The sequence below is a fragment of the Protopterus annectens genome, chromosome 7.part0 (genome assembly GCF_019279795.1).
Source record: "Protopterus annectens isolate FY-2018-M chromosome 7.part0, PAN1.0, whole genome shotgun sequence".
NCBI lineage: Eukaryota > Metazoa > Chordata > Ceratodontiformes > Protopteridae > Protopterus > Protopterus annectens.
This window is the reverse complement of record NC_056739.1, coordinates 464,397,011-464,416,885: the sequence shown is the minus strand read 5'-3', so window position 1 is coordinate 464,416,885 and position 19,875 is coordinate 464,397,011. Positions and strand designations below refer to the sequence as shown.

The 19,875-nt window shown below is 39.7% G+C and overlaps 1 protein-coding gene across 8 annotated transcripts in view; it reads left to right on the top strand.

Annotated features, from left to right (window-relative positions):
- SLC16A13 (solute carrier family 16 member 13) overlaps positions 1 to 19,875 on the top strand; it is a 582,947-nt gene that overhangs the window by 387,718 nt on the left and 175,354 nt on the right. For all 8 annotated transcript variants that reach the window (XM_044077053.1, XM_044077049.1, XM_044077050.1 and 5 more), the window contains one exon: positions 10,107 to 10,317. In XM_044077053.1, coding sequence (XP_043932988.1) covers positions 10,107 to 10,317 — 211 coding nt within the window. The remainder of the gene's footprint in view (positions 1 to 10,106; positions 10,318 to 19,875) is intronic.

The window sequence follows — 19,875 nt, the reverse complement described above, 5'->3', positions numbered from 1 at the left end:
TTCAGTGCCTTAGAGTAAAAAAAAAACAGCATTGAAGCCTCGGGGTGAGGGGGGGGGGGGCAGACTTAAAAACTATGGCATATAAGATAATCTCAATTACTGTTGTTTTTCCAGATGTTGGACAGATAACTGCATAGGAAAAGCGATGCCCTGTACCTCAGAGCATGACATTTGTTTGGGATGAAGGATGGATGGGACGTTGGGAAATGAACTTTAATTCTGTTTGTGTCACAAAAAATGTCATGTGTTTGGTTGTATACTATCCTAAATTCAGATGGCATCTATTAAATTATGCTTGTATCTCTGAGATGAAATGATGTTGCTGTTGCAGACTAAAGTGGCATCACAGTGATGTCACATTTATGCAGCTGCACTTAATACTAATAAAAGTCAGATGCCAAAAGAATTTCACATGACTCTCAGACAATATTTATACAAAATAAAAATTCTGCATGAGCAAAGGTGACTTGCAAGTCTGCATTTTCTGTTCCAGTATTGGGCAACTTTTTTATGGATCCTAGTATTTTTATAAAACAGAGCACTGATAAGGCCGTACAGAAACAAGGAAATGAGGCTTCTAGAAGGCATGAAATGCAATACTACCAGATGCTACTGGGTATGGAGCATAACTAGGAACTTGAAAAAGTTTGTGCATGTTTGCATTAATGAGAGAAAAGAAATGGGTGTGTATTTTATGAACAAACACAGATTTGTTTAAGAGCAGGAGGGAAGAGAGGAACTGAAGAGGACGAGAACTTAGGTAGCAAACAGAGGAGGATGATCTACGTTAGAAGTGAAAAACTTCTGCTTCTGGAATGTATTACTTGAGACAGCGATTCAGTGAAAGTTGCTGGGAAAATCTTGGCACAAAGTAGGGATAAGATAGGATAATGTTATGGGATGGGTATTTGAAGGGAAGTGACTCATTGCACCACTTGGCTGCCCTGAAGCACCAGTGTGCTCTTCTGTCAGTATATTCCCATGTTTGTAATAGAAACATAACTTACTCCAGTTACTGGTGCTGTATCACTATGCAACTCACTGTACAGCAACAAATGCCAAGATCGTTTTTACTGTGCAGCCTCAACAGCAGCAAACAAAACAGACAATCTGACAGAGGGTGCTTGGACCAGAGTAGACACCTGACTATTACAAGAATGAAGGAATGAAGTAAACTCAAAATATGTAATCTAGTAAACTAAATATGCTCAGAGTCTGGCAACATGTAGAGTGCATCAGGCATGTCAGCGGTTTCAAGGACAGATTTCTGTTACCTTAAGACAGGCTGTTACCACTACTGATGCTGTATGTTTTCCAGGCTTGGGGATCACATTTTGATACATTTTACTTCTTGGTTTGCACTCATGGACTACTACCCCTCTCACTTTTTTCTTCCAAACATAAAGATTATTAACTCTTCCTTGCTTGAATTCACTGATTTGCACATACACACAAGAACCAAGAATAGGAAGGCTGCCCATACCACTGACTCAGTTAAAACTTCTTACTTGAGGGTTGGACTGCCCTGTAAGTGCCCTGAGTTCGGGAACAAACCAAAAAGGTATGTGCAGGATCATCTGGTAGGAACATGATGTAGCAGATGATAACTTGCAATTAATAGTCCATGTTGTTAATAAGTCTACTGTTGGTGAAAAGGGAGGGTCACCCAACAATGAAATGGCAGCACGGCATGTGTTCAAATACACCTATGTACATTATGATGACAAAGCTAAGGTATTTGAAAAATTGCCCCTAAGATATTGCCTACACCTTAACTCAGAACCCCTGCTCAATGGACCTTAGTCCTTGGCTTTTCTAAGGCTTAGGCCAGAGATGGGAGACGCTGCTTCTTGAAGAACTGGGGTACCTGTCCAGTGAAGGTTTACATGTAAGACTGGCTTAAAAGCAGCTGTAGAGTTTAACCTGCACAGAGGTGTGAAGTATTTTATAGGGTTACTATAAGACCATATATGTCAGTAAGAATGGATGAGATGGGCTAAGAGATACAGTTTTAAAAAATAGAAATAGTAGGACCACAAAGAGGCAAAGGTACGTAAATGTGTTTGCTTAGGCTTGGGCAAACCTTATAGCAGTATGTAATATATACATAAGTCCATAAATAAATGCTCATGTGCTGTCTACTTTTTTCCTGTGGTAGCTTGACAGCTGTACTTGTTTGTTACTACATTCATAAATGTTTAACAGTGCATACATAAACCTTATACAAACTTTCCTTACTTAGGTAATGTAAGTAGCTTGATTAATTTTGTCTGTTTTTGTTTAATGTGCCTTTTGTCCTAGATCATGGTTGAAAAAGGCTCATGGACCAGCTAATCTAGCTGATTAACAAATAAATGAAAAGCAAATATGTGTAATCGCCACCCTAATATGTTTGCTGGATTTGAATTGCTAGTGGAGCTTCTAGAACTATTCCTGGTATCATCCAAGAACCAGGTCATGATACCTCTCTGTCAGAGAGAACAGCGTAGAGGTCATGAGGTGAAAAGAAACGACAGATATTGTCTTCTAAATGCAATCACATGATGTGCACTTATTCCTGACTTCCCTATGATGGAAGGGAAACAGGTAATGTGCTACATAAGTCAGTGTGTATGTCTTTGGGCTTGTCACTTTTTAGCATAAATCATTTTCTAACTTGTCTATTCTCCTTCTTTTGCCATATATTTTGTATCACCCTGTACATTCTGACATGACAGGAAGGAAGAGAACCCCCCTACAGCTCACTGGCAGGGATCTGACACAGTGCATCCTGTCACAGGTTATCGCTGAGGGGTGGTCATAGTGTTCTGGCAGACGTTTAGTTGTGAGAACCCCTCAGGTATTTTTGTATCTTAAGTCTTCCTTTGAAACCTCACTAAATACTGCTATAAGACAGGATCAGATATGTTTCTCAAAGGAAAAAGTGATCTGATCATCCTCGTGTGGAAAAAACTAGCAAGAAAATTCAGATAGAGAAATAAAACTGCTGAACAACATACAACTTTAGTTGATGTGTAGGGAACCACTACACAATTATACCATCAAACACGCACAGGCACACACACACACACACACACACACACACACACACACACACACACACACACACACACACACACACACACACACACAATCTTGTAGAAATACGTATTGTGCAAATAACTTTCTTTGTTGGACAGCATTTCCTTTTTGTACTAATAGAAGCATTCAAGGTGATTTTTTTTGCTCTTTACCCACCTAATATCAATTTCCACATCATGTTTACTGGGACAAGAGTCATTTATGCTAAAGGGGCATGTCATCATCCAAGCATTCTTCAAGGAATTTGCTCTTTATGGGCCCTAACCTCTCTGCTGGTGGCTGCTGTACATACTCAGAGATGCATGGACTTGTTGTGCATTCCTCTGTCATTCTCCTTTCCACTGCACACACTCAATGAAAAGTTGCTTCAGAATCAACTGCACACCCTTGGCCCCATGGGTTGCATGCTGTTTACCTGTTTTTCCAGCAGGTGTCAGTACTTCAGCAGACTAGATCCTTAGTCTGTCTCCTGGATGGGAAAATTGGCATTGGCTGCTCACTTACATCCTCCTTTGCCAGTCTCTGGTTTGCTAATTGATTTCAGATTGCGGTATGGGCCTTATCCCTCTATATTATGGAGCTAGCACACTGGAAACATAAGGAAACCTGCCACTCCTGGACTGCTTATTTCCCTACAGGTTTGACGTTTTACACTTCCTAGTTAATCCACAGATTCATTCTGATTTGGATTGGGGGGTCATGGGATCCTCAGTTCAAGACTTCAGTCATGCTACAAAAGAATTCGGTAACCATACCACTAGTATTGTTGGCATCCTACTGTATGCTTGATTGGTTTTCTCTTTGTGACAATGAAAAGATACTCATATGCACTTATGAGGAAAGGGAGACAATAATGTTTCATATAATCTGCCCCAGGGAATGTTGGTTCATTTGGAATAAAAAAGGTGCCTGGTGCAAGCTAAGGGTCCTAACACAGAGAACAGATGTCCTACACCTCCTCTCACCCCTTATTAGTATTATATGAATAAATAAGTGCCTCTTGTACCTCTTAGTCATCCGAACTCTGAGAACTGAGGATGTCAAACTAGTGTACCCTGGTTACCCCTTTATGGAAACAAACTAACTGCTCTATTCAAACAATAACCATAATTTCAACTTAGGAATGAATATTCAAATGCCTTAAAATAGAACCATTCAACGTGACCACTTTAAACAGTAAATGTACCCTCCTAGCCATCTTGGTTATTCATAATGAAAGTGATTTAATCACCATTACTGGCAATTTGTTGAAGGTTAGCCAATGCTTATTTAGTTATCATAGGAGCATATACAGGTTTTTGAGATATGGCCTAAGGATTGCGGTGTAAAGGACCTATAGCTTATTTCCTAAAATGACTGGAGTACAGTTTGACATCACCAGCTCTCACAGTAGTGATAACTAAGAACTAATAGTGAAAACTAATGTGAATACAGAGGTGTGATAAAGTACCACTCTGGACAAAGAATCTCCCAAATGGCTATTTGTTTAGTTGGTACTTGAAGAATGCACTGAAAGCTTTATTGTTTTACTATATTCCCTCTCCATTGTCTCCCAACAGTCAAGTATAGTTTACAAGTAACACACTAAATAAAGCTCTTCAGTTTCTTTCTGCATTCATTCATTCATTCATTCATTCATTCATTCATTCATTCATTCATTCATTCATTCATTCAACACATTCTAACTAGGCAAGACTGGACTCTGATAACTCTGGAGAAAAGAACTGTTTTATGTTGGAGGTCCAGGGACATTAGGCCTCTGAAGCCTAAAGGTTGTAGATGTTCTGAGATGCATTGTAACAGTTTTTTTAAAACAACCTGTTCATCCAATGATGGCCTAAACCAAATATTTATTAAAAGAAGTTCTTACTCTTCAACTTTGTTTTTTCCTGCACCCTTTCAGCACACCTTAACTGACCAGGATTGCACTGTAATAACTGTGGAAGAAATAAAAGAATTATGCTGGGGGTCTGTGGGCTGATAGATTCTCTGCATTGCATTTCAGTGAATTTTTAAACAACCTTTTTCTTCCAATGATGACCTGAACAAAGATCACAATTAAAGAAAGTCAGTGTTGCTTTTCATTTTGCTTTTTCTTGCACCCTTTCAACAGCCCCTAACTACCCATGACTACATTGTAATAACTGCATTGAGCCAGGTGTCTGAGGGTCACTAGGCCCCAAGAAGCCATGGGGTTCTAAATGTTCTGAAGGGCACTTTAGATCTTTTTTCCAGTATTTTATCCACTGACGGCCCAAACAGAAATTGTGAGTAAAGAAAGAAATTTAGTCTTGGGTTTTTATTTCAAGGAAGAAATAAGTTATATCCAAGGATCAAAACTGACAAAATATCAATTCACAATAAACTGAAAAGACAAATGTTTGTGAGAATACATAAATCATATGTGTGAATAGTACATGGCACCCTTCCCTACGGAACAAAAGGATGATAGTCATTGTATGTGTATCCCCCACTGGTGTTAGAATGTAATGAAAGTGAAAGCACAAATGGCCCAAATCATGCATTTCAAGTTGCTGCTGTCATGCATATATGCAGCATGCTTCCTCACCCCTATCTCCAAAAGACAGTCACTGTCTGTGTACCTCTTTGAAATCAGACTAGGACAAACTGAAAAAAAATGGAATATATTTTATATTGTTGGTTGTTGTTCTTCTTTTTCTTTCGGCTTTTCCCGGTTAGGGGTTGCCACAGCGGAACTCCAATCCGCTAATGATTGGCAGTAGATTTTTACAGTGCCGTGGTGCCAGCTCGATGCCCAACCTTCAACGAAGGCATGCCCACTCACACATGTCTGTTGAACACCACTCAACTGCGGGGAGGACATGCAGACTCCACACAGAAGGTATTCCAGCCGAGAATCAAAGTCATATATAAACAACATACCTCCTTACCCTCCCTCAAAAGATAGCCATCTTTGTATGCATCTGAAGGTGAAAAAATAATGATCACAGTAGTGTTTCTGATGTGTTTATCGCATATAGTGCACTAATCCTATTCAAGTTATAGTGACTCCCTGTGTGTACATCTGAAGTTTGTGAGGAAAGTTAAAGCAATAATGACCTCACTGTCCCCTGCCCATCATAAGATATACTAACCTGTTATCACCTCTGAGGTTTGACAGCAAAATTAAAGAAATAATGACATTGTTCCAGCTCCCCCCGAACAAACAGTGAACTTCTGTACGCAATGGTCAGCAGGGCTGGTTTTAGGCTAGGTGGGTTTCAGATCACAGGCCACTACTAAGCCTGTGTCAAAATCTAGTAATACAGCCTGGTATGTATGAGTCACCAGATACCCAGATGGTCTGAAGGTTTGAATGTTCTGTGACACATTTTATGTTTTACTTTTTGAAAAATAACTTATTTAACTGAGCAAACAGCAAGAGGGTCAGTTAATTTAAACAGATAACTCCCACCACCACCGCCGGGCAGTTATAACTATTTCTGTATGTGCATCAGGTGATGGTGATAAAAAAATGGCCACATATTGTGTATTAGCTCTATTCCACACAAACAGTAGCTATGCATTGAAGTATTCCAAGCTGCTTTGCACTAATCACATTAATCATGCAAATGCATACTAGTCCTTGAAAATTTAGTGACTGTTTAAACTTAGTCAACAAAAAAGGATCAGTTACTTTCTACAAGCGGCTCCAAATGCACACTAGTCTTGCAAAGCCAGATAGTGACTGTTTAAAATGAGAAAACAAGAGGGTCATTTACTTTCTACCAACCACTCCCACACCCACCCAACAGTTATAACTAATTCTGTGTGCACTTCAGATGTCTGCTTCTAATAAAACTGATGGCACATTTCAGCTTTGTTCCATGGAAACAGTAGCCACATATAAAAGCATTCCAAGTTGTTTCAAATAAAATACTGTAATCTTACAAAGTCAGAATAATGAGCAAAGAGCAGCAGTTGGTCATACCTCACACATACATTTTTGAAAGGCTATACGTCCCAGTGGTGTACCCATGGTTCTCAGTTTTTTGCTCAATACTCAAGGACAAAACCAAAAAGCAAAAGAGTTGCAAAGATCTAAAATCAGGGACAATTCTTAAATCCTACTCTAATTTACTTCTGAAGCTAATAGAACAATAGTGTTTGAATTAACATGCCTTTTTCTGAACAATAAGAAGTAAGAAGCTGTACTGTCTGGCATTGTTGACTGAGTAATCCTTAATCACTTACCAGTAAATAAAATGACAGGGAAAAAATGTGAAACAAAATTGGAGGTGTTATGTGCAAGCAGAGACATCTGAGAAATATGAGTGTAAATATCTGGTTATCTATTAGTAAAAAAACAAAAACTTACCTCATAATATCATTGTCCTTGGGAGTGTTTATCTGCGGTGGTACAGCGGTAGCATTGTTACCTCACAGCAAGAAGTTCTCCTGTTCAATTCTTGGCTGGAGTGCCTTCTGTGTGGAGTCTGCATGTCCTCCCCGTGGCCTCTGAAAAACATGCATGAATGGGTGTGCCTTCGCTGAAGGTTGGGAGCCAGGCTGGCAACTTGCACCATAAAAATCAACTGCCAATCATTAGTGGACTGGAGTTCTGCTGTGGTGACCCCTAACCGGGAAAAGCCGAAAAGACAAACATCATTGTCCTTGGGAGTCTGCTTTGTGCAGTTTGTGACATATTTTAATAAGATGTCCAGTAGTATGTCCTGGATTATATTGGTCAGAATTGCTGTGCAACAATTTGAGAGTAAGTACCTTACTTCTAAGATGGGACTAAGAATGCTGACCACAACAGAGACAGAAATTCCCCACATTGTTTTAAACAAATGATGACAGATAGCTCACATACATTGATAATGAATAGTGCTGGACCAAGTTTCAAAATCAGAATCAAAATGTTAATGTTACCAACTACTGCAACTGCTGGTTATTAACTGAAGAATGAAAACACTTACTTCCCCAATCCTTCCTTCTGTAGTATACATACTTAAATACGTTTCTTACTTTCAGTGCCACATAGCAAACCAAAAATCAGGTTTCTACATTCAGGAGGCAAGGAACCCTAATTGCACCTAATTTGCTAATTTTTACATCACATATAGCAATAATATAATATTGGAACACTAGGAACCATGTAGTAATGCTTGTGGTAACTGGGCTACTCAAGAGTAATCTTAAGAGGTACATATGGTCTGTTGTCTGTAATATCTTTTAAAGCCACAGATATTACAGTTTAAAATTTGTTGACAACTTGTTCCATCCCATCCATGATCTCCCTTTTAATTATGGCTAAATCATAGGTAGGACGAAGCAGATGACCAAGAAATTGAATGAACAAACCAACAACTTCCTCCCTAGGATTCTGCTCTTGCAGATGTGGTAATAGCACTTTTTGTTATTCATTTATTTATTTCTAAAAGTACAGAGACATCCATTTCTTTACTTTTTTGAAAATAAGTAAATAGTAGAAAAGCTCCCCTACCACAGTTGTGACAGCAGCACCCTAGGCGGCCACCTAGTTTGCCCCTAGATAAGCCTGGCCCTGCAAAAACACTTTTTAAGTATTACTCTAGTTCACTTAAAAAGTTAAAACAGTACACATTTTGCTTCAATGTGATTTCTTTGAACAACTGGAACTATGAAACTCTAATCTCTGATATTGCTGACTGAATGTAATCCTAAGTGATTTACCAGAAAATCAAAATTTTATGAGGGACAAGGCAAAAATATGAGTCAAAATCAGGGACAGTTAAGCGGCATGAGTCACTCTATTCTAAGTAATATTTTGTTCTGCCATGTAGCATTTCCCCAATTTCTTTGCACATTAAGTGCTTTTATATCACAAACTTCTTATTTTCCATCAGTAACTTGTTGCCCTTCTCTGCTTAAATCATTACACCCCTAATAACTTTCCCTCCTACACTTGAATCAGAAAACCTCTCCTCACCCCCCTCTTAAACCATACTTCTCATTTTGCTCTTTTTCAAACTGCCCCTATTCACCACTCTACCCCTCTCATGCATCCCCTGTACACCTAAGTTATAAGCCTTCTAGATACACCAATTTGGAACAGGTAGCCTAAGTAGAAATAATCCTATACCTGCGGTCTCAGTCATATGCTATTAGCACTGTCCTCTTAGACACTACTAATATCTCCCCTCCCCTGCAGAATTTTATAACTTGCTTCATTATATCTCTTGAACTCAACATATACAATACTAAAATCTCCCTTCCAACATAATTTGATAACTTACTTCATTACGTATCTTGAACTCCTTGCAAATCTTTCTTTACTGAAATGTAGGAACAATAAACATATTTACAGTACTGTTTTCTCTTGTATAATATCAACCAGTTTACTTCCTGTAAGAATTTAGAGCTACAGTAACTGTATTAACTTATAATTGTCGATCTAAATACTTTACTGTATGTGTATATATATATATATATATATATATATATATATATATATATATCTTGTAATTATGTATGTTTTTTCAGAAAAATATGTTTTGTTTTGTTTTTGAGAACTGTCTGAAATTCATTTGTTAATATAAATGTACTGTGATTGAGATTTTCTCCCTGGTCCTCTTCTGAAAATGAGCTCTGCCCAGTCAGATTTTCTCAGTCACAAAGACAAATAAATAAATGAATATGTTCCTCAGTTTAATCCTGTTTTTTATCATCCTGTTGTCCTATTTACCAATATCAATACTTATTATTTATCTGCTTGATAATCAGTGGATCAATTACCCTATATAAATGAATGAGTAAAACAAATCAATAAAATACTTTGCACTGAAGTTAAATTGCCACATTTCTGATAATTTCTGGTACCTTGCTAATTCTTTTCTCACCCTTTTATGTAAATAAACAACTACACAAATGGCATTGGAGTGACAACCTGGGTTGTGAGGGAGAATGTGAAAGAGAAAAATGATCCAACTTGTACTTTCTTTCCTGCCTACCTGCCATGCACCATTAGATGTGCCAAAGCATTTACTCAGTGTTTACATATTGTATCTCTTTTCCTGCAGGATATGATGGCTTCCCCTCAGTACAGCAAGGTTCCTGATGGAGGATGGGGCTGGATGGTGGTTTTTGCTGCGTTCTTGCAGTCAGCACTAGTATTTGGAGTAATACGTTCCTTTGGAGTCTTCTTTGTGCAGTTTGTGACATATTTTAATGAGCTGTCCAGTAGTGTGTCCTGGATTACATCAGTCGGAGTTGCTGTACAACAGTTTGGGAGTAAGTACCGTACTTGTAAGATGGGAATTAGAATGGTGACTGCAACACAGACAGTAATTCCTCACATTGTTTTAAACAACCTATGTCAGATACCTCACATACTTTGGTAATGAGAAGTGCTGGAGCATGTTTCAAAATGAGAATGCAAATGTTAATGTTACCAACTGCTACAACTGCTGGTTGTTAATTGGACAATGAAAACACTGACTTCCCCGCACCTTCCTTCTGTATTATATAAATTTTTATAATTCCCTTACTTTCAGTGCCAAATAACAAAACTAAAATCAGGTTTCTAAGTTTAGGAGGCAAGGAGCCCTGATTGCACCTGATTCATTATTAATTTTTAAACCCTGTAGTTGTTATAGCAACAATATAATATCACAACACTAGGAACTGTATACTGGTGCTTGTGGTAACTGGTTTACTTAAGAGTGTTCATAAAAGGCGCACATTGCTGGTTATTTGTCGAGCTAATACTACTTACAGCAGACATGCAAGACTTATACAAACTCTGCAAGCCAAGTGTCAGTATTAGGAATGCTTGGAGAAGCTTTGCACCATAATAATTCACTGCCATAGAACATTTGTGAGGAAAATACCATCTTTCCATTTGTAGGGATTGTGCTTTTTCATACTGAGCATAGCCAGAGGTCTATGTGTAAATAGGCTTTTGTCACACTGATGCCATAGGTTTCCCAGTTTGTGTTTATCTAGTCCTAAAGTTTAAAAAACAAAACATGAATTCTGCCCTGTAAACTGCTGTTACATATATGTGTCTGAATGGTGATCATGTGTGCATGTATGTGTTCATAATAAGTTAAAAAGATGTGTTAAACTGTTGTAGGTTACAATCTAGAATTTTTATATCTTCTGGGAAGAGGTACTGTCAGACTGGATGCCGCTTAGAATCAGTACTGGCTGGAGCATTTGCAAGGGGGAATGATTTCCTCACCCCTGTGTCAACAAAGCCTGGCCTTGCCTTGTTACTGTGATTGAGAAAGAGAGAAAATAGCAGATTAGGCAAGAGAAATTATTCTTTTCATGAGCCATGGTCTGTTACAGCAGCTTTTATTCATGCATATTGAATAAAGCAAGAAAGAACACTGAGTAACAGAGTATTACAAGAAATAGTTCCATAAAGTAGGTTCTCACCTAATATGGTAGCCAAACAAATCAAGTGAAATTATAATAGCAGATGTTTAGCAAGAACTTCCCAATCTCAAGTTTAAAATTCAAGACCTGAAGAACTGAAGTATGAAATCTAAACTGGGCATTTACAGAGTACCCTAAGGAATTAAGAGATTGCGGTAACACATATTTTAAGATGCCCATATGTAGAGGATTGCAATTAGAAGAACTGATCAATGTGGTATAGACAAGGCACATAGGTCCTTGTGTCTTAAAGTAATAACCCAGAAAAGACTAAACCCAGCAGTTTATTAGGGATATTTACATGAGCAAAGAGATGGATATTTTGACTGCAGTTATATGCAGCAATACTGGAATATAGGACAACAGATCATGAGAATTCTCAGGTGCATCTCTGGAAAGATTACTGTCTGCACTTTTAAATTAAGAAATACCTTCTTGAATTGAAAGACCATGTGATGCCTTTTGCATTTTTTGTGATAATTTGTATTATTTACAGATCAGGCAGAGAAACAGCAAGGGAAGAAACAGCAAGGGAAAAAAGACATTATCTTGCCTCCTGCTAAATAGTCACTTGGAGTATATAAGACATGTAATAGCTGAACAGAAACAAAAGTTTTATTCTTACTATATCACAGATCTGTGTTGGCAGCTTTATCTGCATCACCTATTGAACTATGACTAGTAAGGTTTAGTCAGCCTGTCTCACAAAACTTACCAGGCTACCTTCGTCCCTCCCGATTATCCACAATCCTTGATGTCTAAGAATACCTCTTCAGATTTCTGAATGTGCAGCATACAGAAAAGAAGAAATATTACCCCAGTGGCAAGCTCCCAAGCAGGCAGCATCCTAGGCAAGAGGCATGGCAGAGCCGGATCCAGCACTTGATGACCAAGGCAGTTGCCTAGGGCCTGATGGCTGGGGAGCCTGTTTGGGGGCTGTCACAACATTTAATTTTTAATTAAAATAAAATTTTACATTTCTTCTTTAAGGATGCATTGTCCATGGTCTGTGCATGCGTCTTTAGTACAACACTGACATGCACAGCAGTGCATGGAATTTCAATAGTGGAACATTGCTACCATAGATCAGGGAGAGCGGAACACAATGTGCATTGGAACTTTAGCATTACTTCTCCACTTACACAAAGAGTGCTATCATAGACTGGAGAGCAGAACACAAGCTTCTCCACTTACAGCAGTGGAAAGCTTTCCTTCTCAGCAGGCACTCCAGGAGGTATGTTTAGGAACACTGCTACAGGAGAGGTGTGTGTGTATGTATGTATGTGTGTGTGTGTGTGTGTGTGTGTGTGTGTGTGTGTGTGTGTGTGTGTGTGTGTGTGTGTGTATGAAACACCCTAGTTAAGGATGGCAGGTTAATTAACCTGCACCACCTTATACTTTGGATGCAGGAAACAAGAAAGTTTAACCATCTATACCATCTACGACTCTCTTAGTAATGCAATAGGAGTTGATTGAAATGTGCTGAAATGTGTAGTTTTGTATTTTATTGGATCATGCATTTTGTTTCATTCCTTAATAGAAAAAATGGGTACTTACGTATTATCGCAACCACATTTTCATGGCAATACCGGGTTGCGTACTGATCGTCGGATATGTTCAGTAACGTTTTAAAAATGTTATATAGTATGTTTTCTTTAAAAGCCCAGGTTGTTTTCGGGTGTACAGAAATAGAAATGGAAATCAGCCCACTGACTCCACTCTTCTGCTTCTTCTGTCTTTAATCTGACTACTACAGTTGTTAGCGCCAACACTGAAGACAGAATGCTAGTGGTTGTACTAAAGACCAATCGCAACCCATTATCTGACAGCATTTGCTGCCAGGGAAAAAGAATGAACGTTCAGTGCACTTGCCATAAGCAACACGCTGTCGGTAAAGGGTAAAGTGCATACAGAAACAACAGCGGTGTGCTTCTTAGATTTCACTGATAACACACCAGAAAACAACCTGGGCTTTTAAAGAAAACATACTACATAACACTTTAAAAACATTACTGAACATATCCGACGACCAGTAAGCAACCCGGTATTGCCGTGAAAATGTGGTTGCGATAATACGTAAGTACCAAAAAATGTTCAAAACTACAGGGGTGCATTTTCAAGGAATGTGAGTTTCAGTGCATTTTCAAGGAATGTGAGCTTCAACAGAATTTTACTATTCCTCATGCTGTCTGTTTTCAACATGCAACTGTTTTGTTTAACAAATGACTGTCAATGTTTATGCTATCAGAATTTCAAAGCAGTGCTAATAGCACAACAGGTAGCATACTTGCCTTTGGTGTGGAAGGCTCTGGGCTGCACTCCCACACCATGTAGAAGGATTGTTAATACCGCAGTGCACTTAAAGGGGGTTGTTGCACTCTTGAGTATTTCGTCCTTTGGATGAGACGTTAAACTAAGGTCCCATCTGTTTGCATTAATGTTAGGTGCTGTGAGATCTTTTACATCCACCTGAGCTATCAAAAGGAGTAGGAGGAAGTTCTCCAATGCCCTGGCTAAATTTCCCCTAGTGGTATAAATACCATAAGGATCTTCCCTGAAAAGACACTACTAGCCTAGTGGGACTAACCTAGTCAACAAAGGTTATTTAAATTAAAAGTTTTAAATGAAATCCATATCTCTGCCTTCATTTCAAAAGTAAAGAAAAAAATAGTGTGCACACTGACAGCTTTGAGCAGTGTTTATGGGGGGGTGGGGGTACAAGTAATGGGACACCAGAATGGCTGCAAGGGGGCCTGGTCCATTCTCCTGCCCAGGGGCCCCATTTGACCATGATTTGGCTCTAGGCAAGGGGGATGCTGGTGATGGAGATGAAACTGGCAATACAGCTCCATCATTACAGCAAATATGTAACTTTGTATCTGTGGCTAGGAGTTCCATCTCGGTTGCCTATAGGACAGAGTCCAAAGCATATCACCTTAGGTGGTTGTCATGGAAGAATACCCTAGATCTAGACCTGGAGATCACATCCAGCTTTTTGTGTCTTCCCAAGGTGTTCAGAGATGCCCACATATCACATCCTGGAAGCATTTCTAGACAAGTCTTGTGAGGTAATATGAGCATTAGATGATTCAGGTACGGAGTTCCCATGGTCACCGTACATCTAGTAGCAGATCTTTATGCAGCTGAAAAAGCCAGACAGACTTTGAGAACTTAGTATTAAATTTTTGTGAGGAATGTGAAATAAAATGTAAATCTTATGTGTAACCTAAATACGACATGCTGGAGGGACAGCTATGTGTCTCAAAGCCTGACACTTCTCTGGAATGGCTTCTCATCCATGTGATCCGGAGTTCTTCCTTGCACTTATTCAAGTGAAACTTGAATCAGTGGGTGGAGATCTGTAAATATACCCATGGGATGGCACTTCTCTCTCTGTTAGAGAGATGAAGCTTGTAAATACTCTACTACTCATGCCTAAGTCATGTATAGCCCCACCGGAGAAAAAAAACACTATGGGAGCAATACGTATCTGATATTATTGGGTAGCATGGCTATGCTTAAAAAGGTCCTTTAGGGAGTTAGTGTTCTGCTATGATACTATCACTATATGAGTCCTTCCTTATGAATTTTGAATTATCAAAATAAAATTTAAGTTCCCTGTTATTACCCATGCACTGTAACCAATACTCCCTGTGATATGTAATTAGTAAAGAATACTGGGAAGTCAACTGACTGGTCTATATTAGATTCTATGACAACTTTTGGCATGAAGGAAACAGTTGCCCTCATAGACACACTGTCTTTTTTTAAAAATTAATTATGGTGGATGTAGAAACAAGGTCTGCAATTGTGAAAGCAGTGACGACAAACAAGAAAAGAGTTTTCCAAGTAAGAAATATAAATTAAGCTGAGGGAAAGGGAGAACAGGTATCCTCTCCAAGACAAAGTATCCCAGTGAAGAATGGGAGATCTGAAAGGAGCACATAACATAAATCTGCATGTTAAGAAGGTTTAACTGACTTTAATGAAACTAAAGTGACAGAATTTGCACCTTAATGAAAATTGGAGATTGCCGCCAGATGTACTTTTAAAGAAAAGAAGATGAAACCTGAATTAAAAATCTGAGACAAACATTCCAAAACACTGAGAAATGAGGCCATGAGTAGATCTAATACTTTAGCAGCTGTCCATGAAGATAAATATGTCCAGATCTCTGGACAGAAGACAGACTCTAGACCACACTGTTTGGGTGTTCAGGGTCCACAGCCATCTTTGTAACTGGAAAAACTTTTGGGTCAGTTTCATGGAGTGAAAGTTTGGAGGTGGATTGCTGTATGAGTGAGAAAGGAGGCTCTTGGTTTGTTTCAGGAACAGAGGGCTGTCCATGATGTGAGGCCAAAGCTAAGGAAACTAGACTGTTGTGGCCAAAACAGAGCTATTACAATGACATTGGCTTTACAAATTCTGTTTTTTTTAAGAATACCGGGCTAAGGGGAGAATAGACAAGGTGTACAGCAGATCTTAGGGACAGTTCTGGATGATTACAGACCTAGGGCAACATCAGAATAAGGGGAAACAGTTGCTGCACTTGAAAGTGGACAGAGTTGCAGGGCACAACAAGGCTTACCCCAGGTGGCATAATGACATAATGGATGTCCCTTTGATTGAGGTATCATGTAATGGGCATCCAAAGAGCCTGTCCACAAGAGATGGGTCTTAACGTAAGATATTAGCAGCAATAAGAAGGCAGTTGGAGACAAATGCCTGTTCTCATAGTCTCACAGCCTTCCTAAAATAGGGATAGGAATATTTTCCTCCCTGTGTGTTTATTGTGAAACCACTGCCATGCTGTTGGAGTGGATAGCAATAACACAAAGGGGTGGGGGTCATGAAATGCATAAAAGGTGAGAAGGGCAGCTCTCATTTCAAGATTGGCCTCATAGACTCACCATGTGCCTTGAAACACCTGCTCCAAATAATGACCCTCCCCACCGCCAAGAGTAGCTGCATCAGTGGTCACTCTCACCCTGGTGGTCAAGGTTTAAAAGGGTGTGCCTGAGACATGTTTGACTCAAGAGTAAACAAAGGAGGTGGTCTTCACATTTTCTGGACTGACAGACTGGAGTATCTAGAACATGATAAGCTGATCCCATTGTACTTTAAGAAGTCAATGAAAAATTCTTATAAAGTACAGGGGATACAGCACCATGAAAATTGTATATGACATGAGTCTCACTGTTTGAAAGAAGAGAACTGAAGCCCACAGCTGTACATGATCTGTAGCACTGTAGTTTTGATTAGATGATGTTTGTCTTTATGGAGGTAAGCTTGGCATATCAGATTGTTCAGACTGCACCTAATGAAGGTGATTAACTGAGTATGCACCGAATGAGAGTCGGTGAGATCCACTTTTATTTTAAGGGACCAGAAAAACATGAGTAGCAAGTTCTGGGGGGGCAGTTAAACTGCCTACTAATGGGGATGCGAGGAGCCAGTCCTCCAGCTAAAAGAATATCCTGGAAACTTGAAGACAGAGAGCTGCAGTGATTGAGGACCTGCACTGGGTGAACACCTAGGGGGCTGTGGTGAGCCAAATGGCAGTGTTCTGAACTGGAAATGATCAGTCCCAATTCAGAAGTGAAAGAACCATCTAGTTTTCTTGAGATTCTTGACATGAAGGTTCAAAGAGCACATTGAGTGCCTTTCAGACAGACAGGGAAGGACAGACTGCACTGTATCCACTCAAATTGAGGATTACTTTGATATCCTTTACATTTTTTTCATTCTACAAAGAACCTTGAGTAAAAGTATTGCCCTTTCTTGACGGGTGAGGTCTCTTGCATGGGTCCTTTTAGTAGCAGGCTCTTGGCTTCTTCTTGTACTGTAGTTCTTTGTTGTGGTGGGAAATAGGTGAGTGGAAGAGACTCTGGTTTGTGATGGTGTCCCAAACTGAGAGTCGGAGGGACAGATGACCCCTCAACTGCCTCCAGAGAGGAACAGATAGGCAAGGTCCCACGAGATTTGAGAGATTTCATCTTGAAGAAGGACCATGGGATCCCTGGTTGTTCTGAAGAAACCCATCTGCTCTGGTTTTACTGCTGTTCTATGCATCCTCATCAGTTCTTCCCAGACTGTCTAAAATTGCTTTGTCAATGACTCAGAAACTGGTGTCCAGCTGATCAGGTTTTACAGCATCATCACTGGAATGTCTACAGTTTTTTTGAAATGGCAGTTAGACTTGGAAAAGAACAAGAATATGAATGCTGCTGTGATGCCCATGCACTGGCCCAGCAATCAAGGAGCCTCAATCCTCACAACTAACACCAGTGAGGGGCATCCATATAGGGAAAGGATAAATACGCACACAGTAAAGTACAATTTCCCTTAAGAACAAACAGAGATCACAGTTAGTCTGGGGATGGTTGCTCCCTTTCTCTCCAGGTCCCCAATAAGACTCCCCACTGGCATAGCTATAGGGACCAGATCTCAGCCTAGTAGACAAGCTAAAACCTCCAGCACCCTCTCTGTCCAACCAGTGCTTCGTGTCCCTGCCCAAGTAGCTGACACACACACACACACACACACACACACACACACACACACACACACACACACACACACACACACACTTTAAGAAAGAGTTTATACAAGCACATAGACACTCCTGGGGAAGGCTGGCACAGGTTCTCCAGCTGTGCCCCTTTTACCCAGACGTCTTCTTCTTCTTTCGGCTTTTTCTCAGTTAGGGGTCACCACAGTGGATCAACTGTCTGCTCATGATTGGCAGTGGAGTTTTACGGTGTCGAGTTGCCAGCCTGGTGCCCAACCTTCCACAGAAGGCACACACATGCACGCACTCATTCCTAGGGCCAATTTAGAGTATCCAATCCACCTACAGCATGTCTTTGGGATGTGGGAGGAAACTGAGCACCCAGAGGAAACCCACATGACCACAGGGAGGACATGCAGACTCCAGACAGAAGGCACCCCAGCCGAGGATTGAACTGGAGAACCAGTTGCAGTGAGGTGACAACGCTAACTGCCGCCCCCCCCCCTTTACCCAGACTATACAGTAGAAATCACTGCCACCACTCAGCTGATATTTATCAGCTACTCAAAGGCCCTTATGAAGGGTGTCCAATTATTACTGCAATATTATTATCCAAATGGTAAGTGCAACCAAACAGTCAAGACTTATTTGGAGTGACTGGGTACAGTATCCCTATATACGTGCAATGTACTCTTAGAGCTTAAATTATCTCTACACAAAACAGTCACAGTTGAAAGGTTTAGAAATATTTAATAATAAATAATAAAAACACAAGACAATACTTCTTACTACACAATGCTGGTCAAGAGTTCAGAGATCACAGAGAAATACTTAAAATAATACAGTAGTAAAAGTTCTGACATCAACACAGAAAAACACTTAGTCTAATCTTCCTATTTCCTAGCTACATCTAAGAGAAAACACAGTTCTAAAATCCTACTTACATCTAGACATAGGCAGTGCTGAGTTGGATGTTCTCAAGACAAAATGCTCTGAGTGCTTTGATTCTCTCTCTTTAAATTGATAGCACAGAGCTGCTTCACATGACATCATTCTCCACACTTCTCTGGTGTTCCCAGCTAACAGAAACTACATTTGCATTCTTTACACCTGGTCAGAAATCGGAGCAATAAAGGACATTTATACATGCAAATTCTAGCCATTAACTCTGGTCTTAAAACAATAGGCAGATTGCCTCTCTCTAGACATATCAGCTCCAAATTTTGATATCAAAGACAGTCATAAAATGCTTGACTTAGCTTTCTTACAGCAGAGTGCACTGTTGTTACATTTTTGCAGTTCAATATCCAATGCAGTCTTTTCACATTTAAGAGAACAAGCCTGTGGCTTACATTAATGTTTACAAATGACAGAATTATCTACAAAATTCTATCTGGCTAGGCGGACAGCCTTCACCTATCTTCACAGTTGCATTTTTATCTTTTTCTTGCTTGTTGTAGAGCTGTAAGTTGTCAGTTGGGACTGTAGCCTGGCTTTGAGTTGCAGTTATGGCAACTTCTCCTGGATACAGGCAGACATTTCAATCTGCTCCCTTTGAAATTGTAACAAATGCACCAAGTACTTTAGCACCTTTTAGTATTCTCATGAAGCTCATGGAGGATGAAAATGCACGCTTTTCTGCTCTCTCCAGGGCATGTGACTCATTGTTTATTGGATGAATGACCTTGGAGTGTGGCTCAAAAACCTTCTTAAGTACATCCAAAACAATGACAGATCTGAACACTTGATTCATTGACCTGATTGGCCAGTCATTGGGAGGCTAGAGGATCTTATCAGATTGTTTCTATATAGATGTTACCACGTACAGGTTCTTCCATGCATTTTCTATTATCAGCTTAGTCATGTCTTTAGTTAACAGAACTACCTAAGAGAAC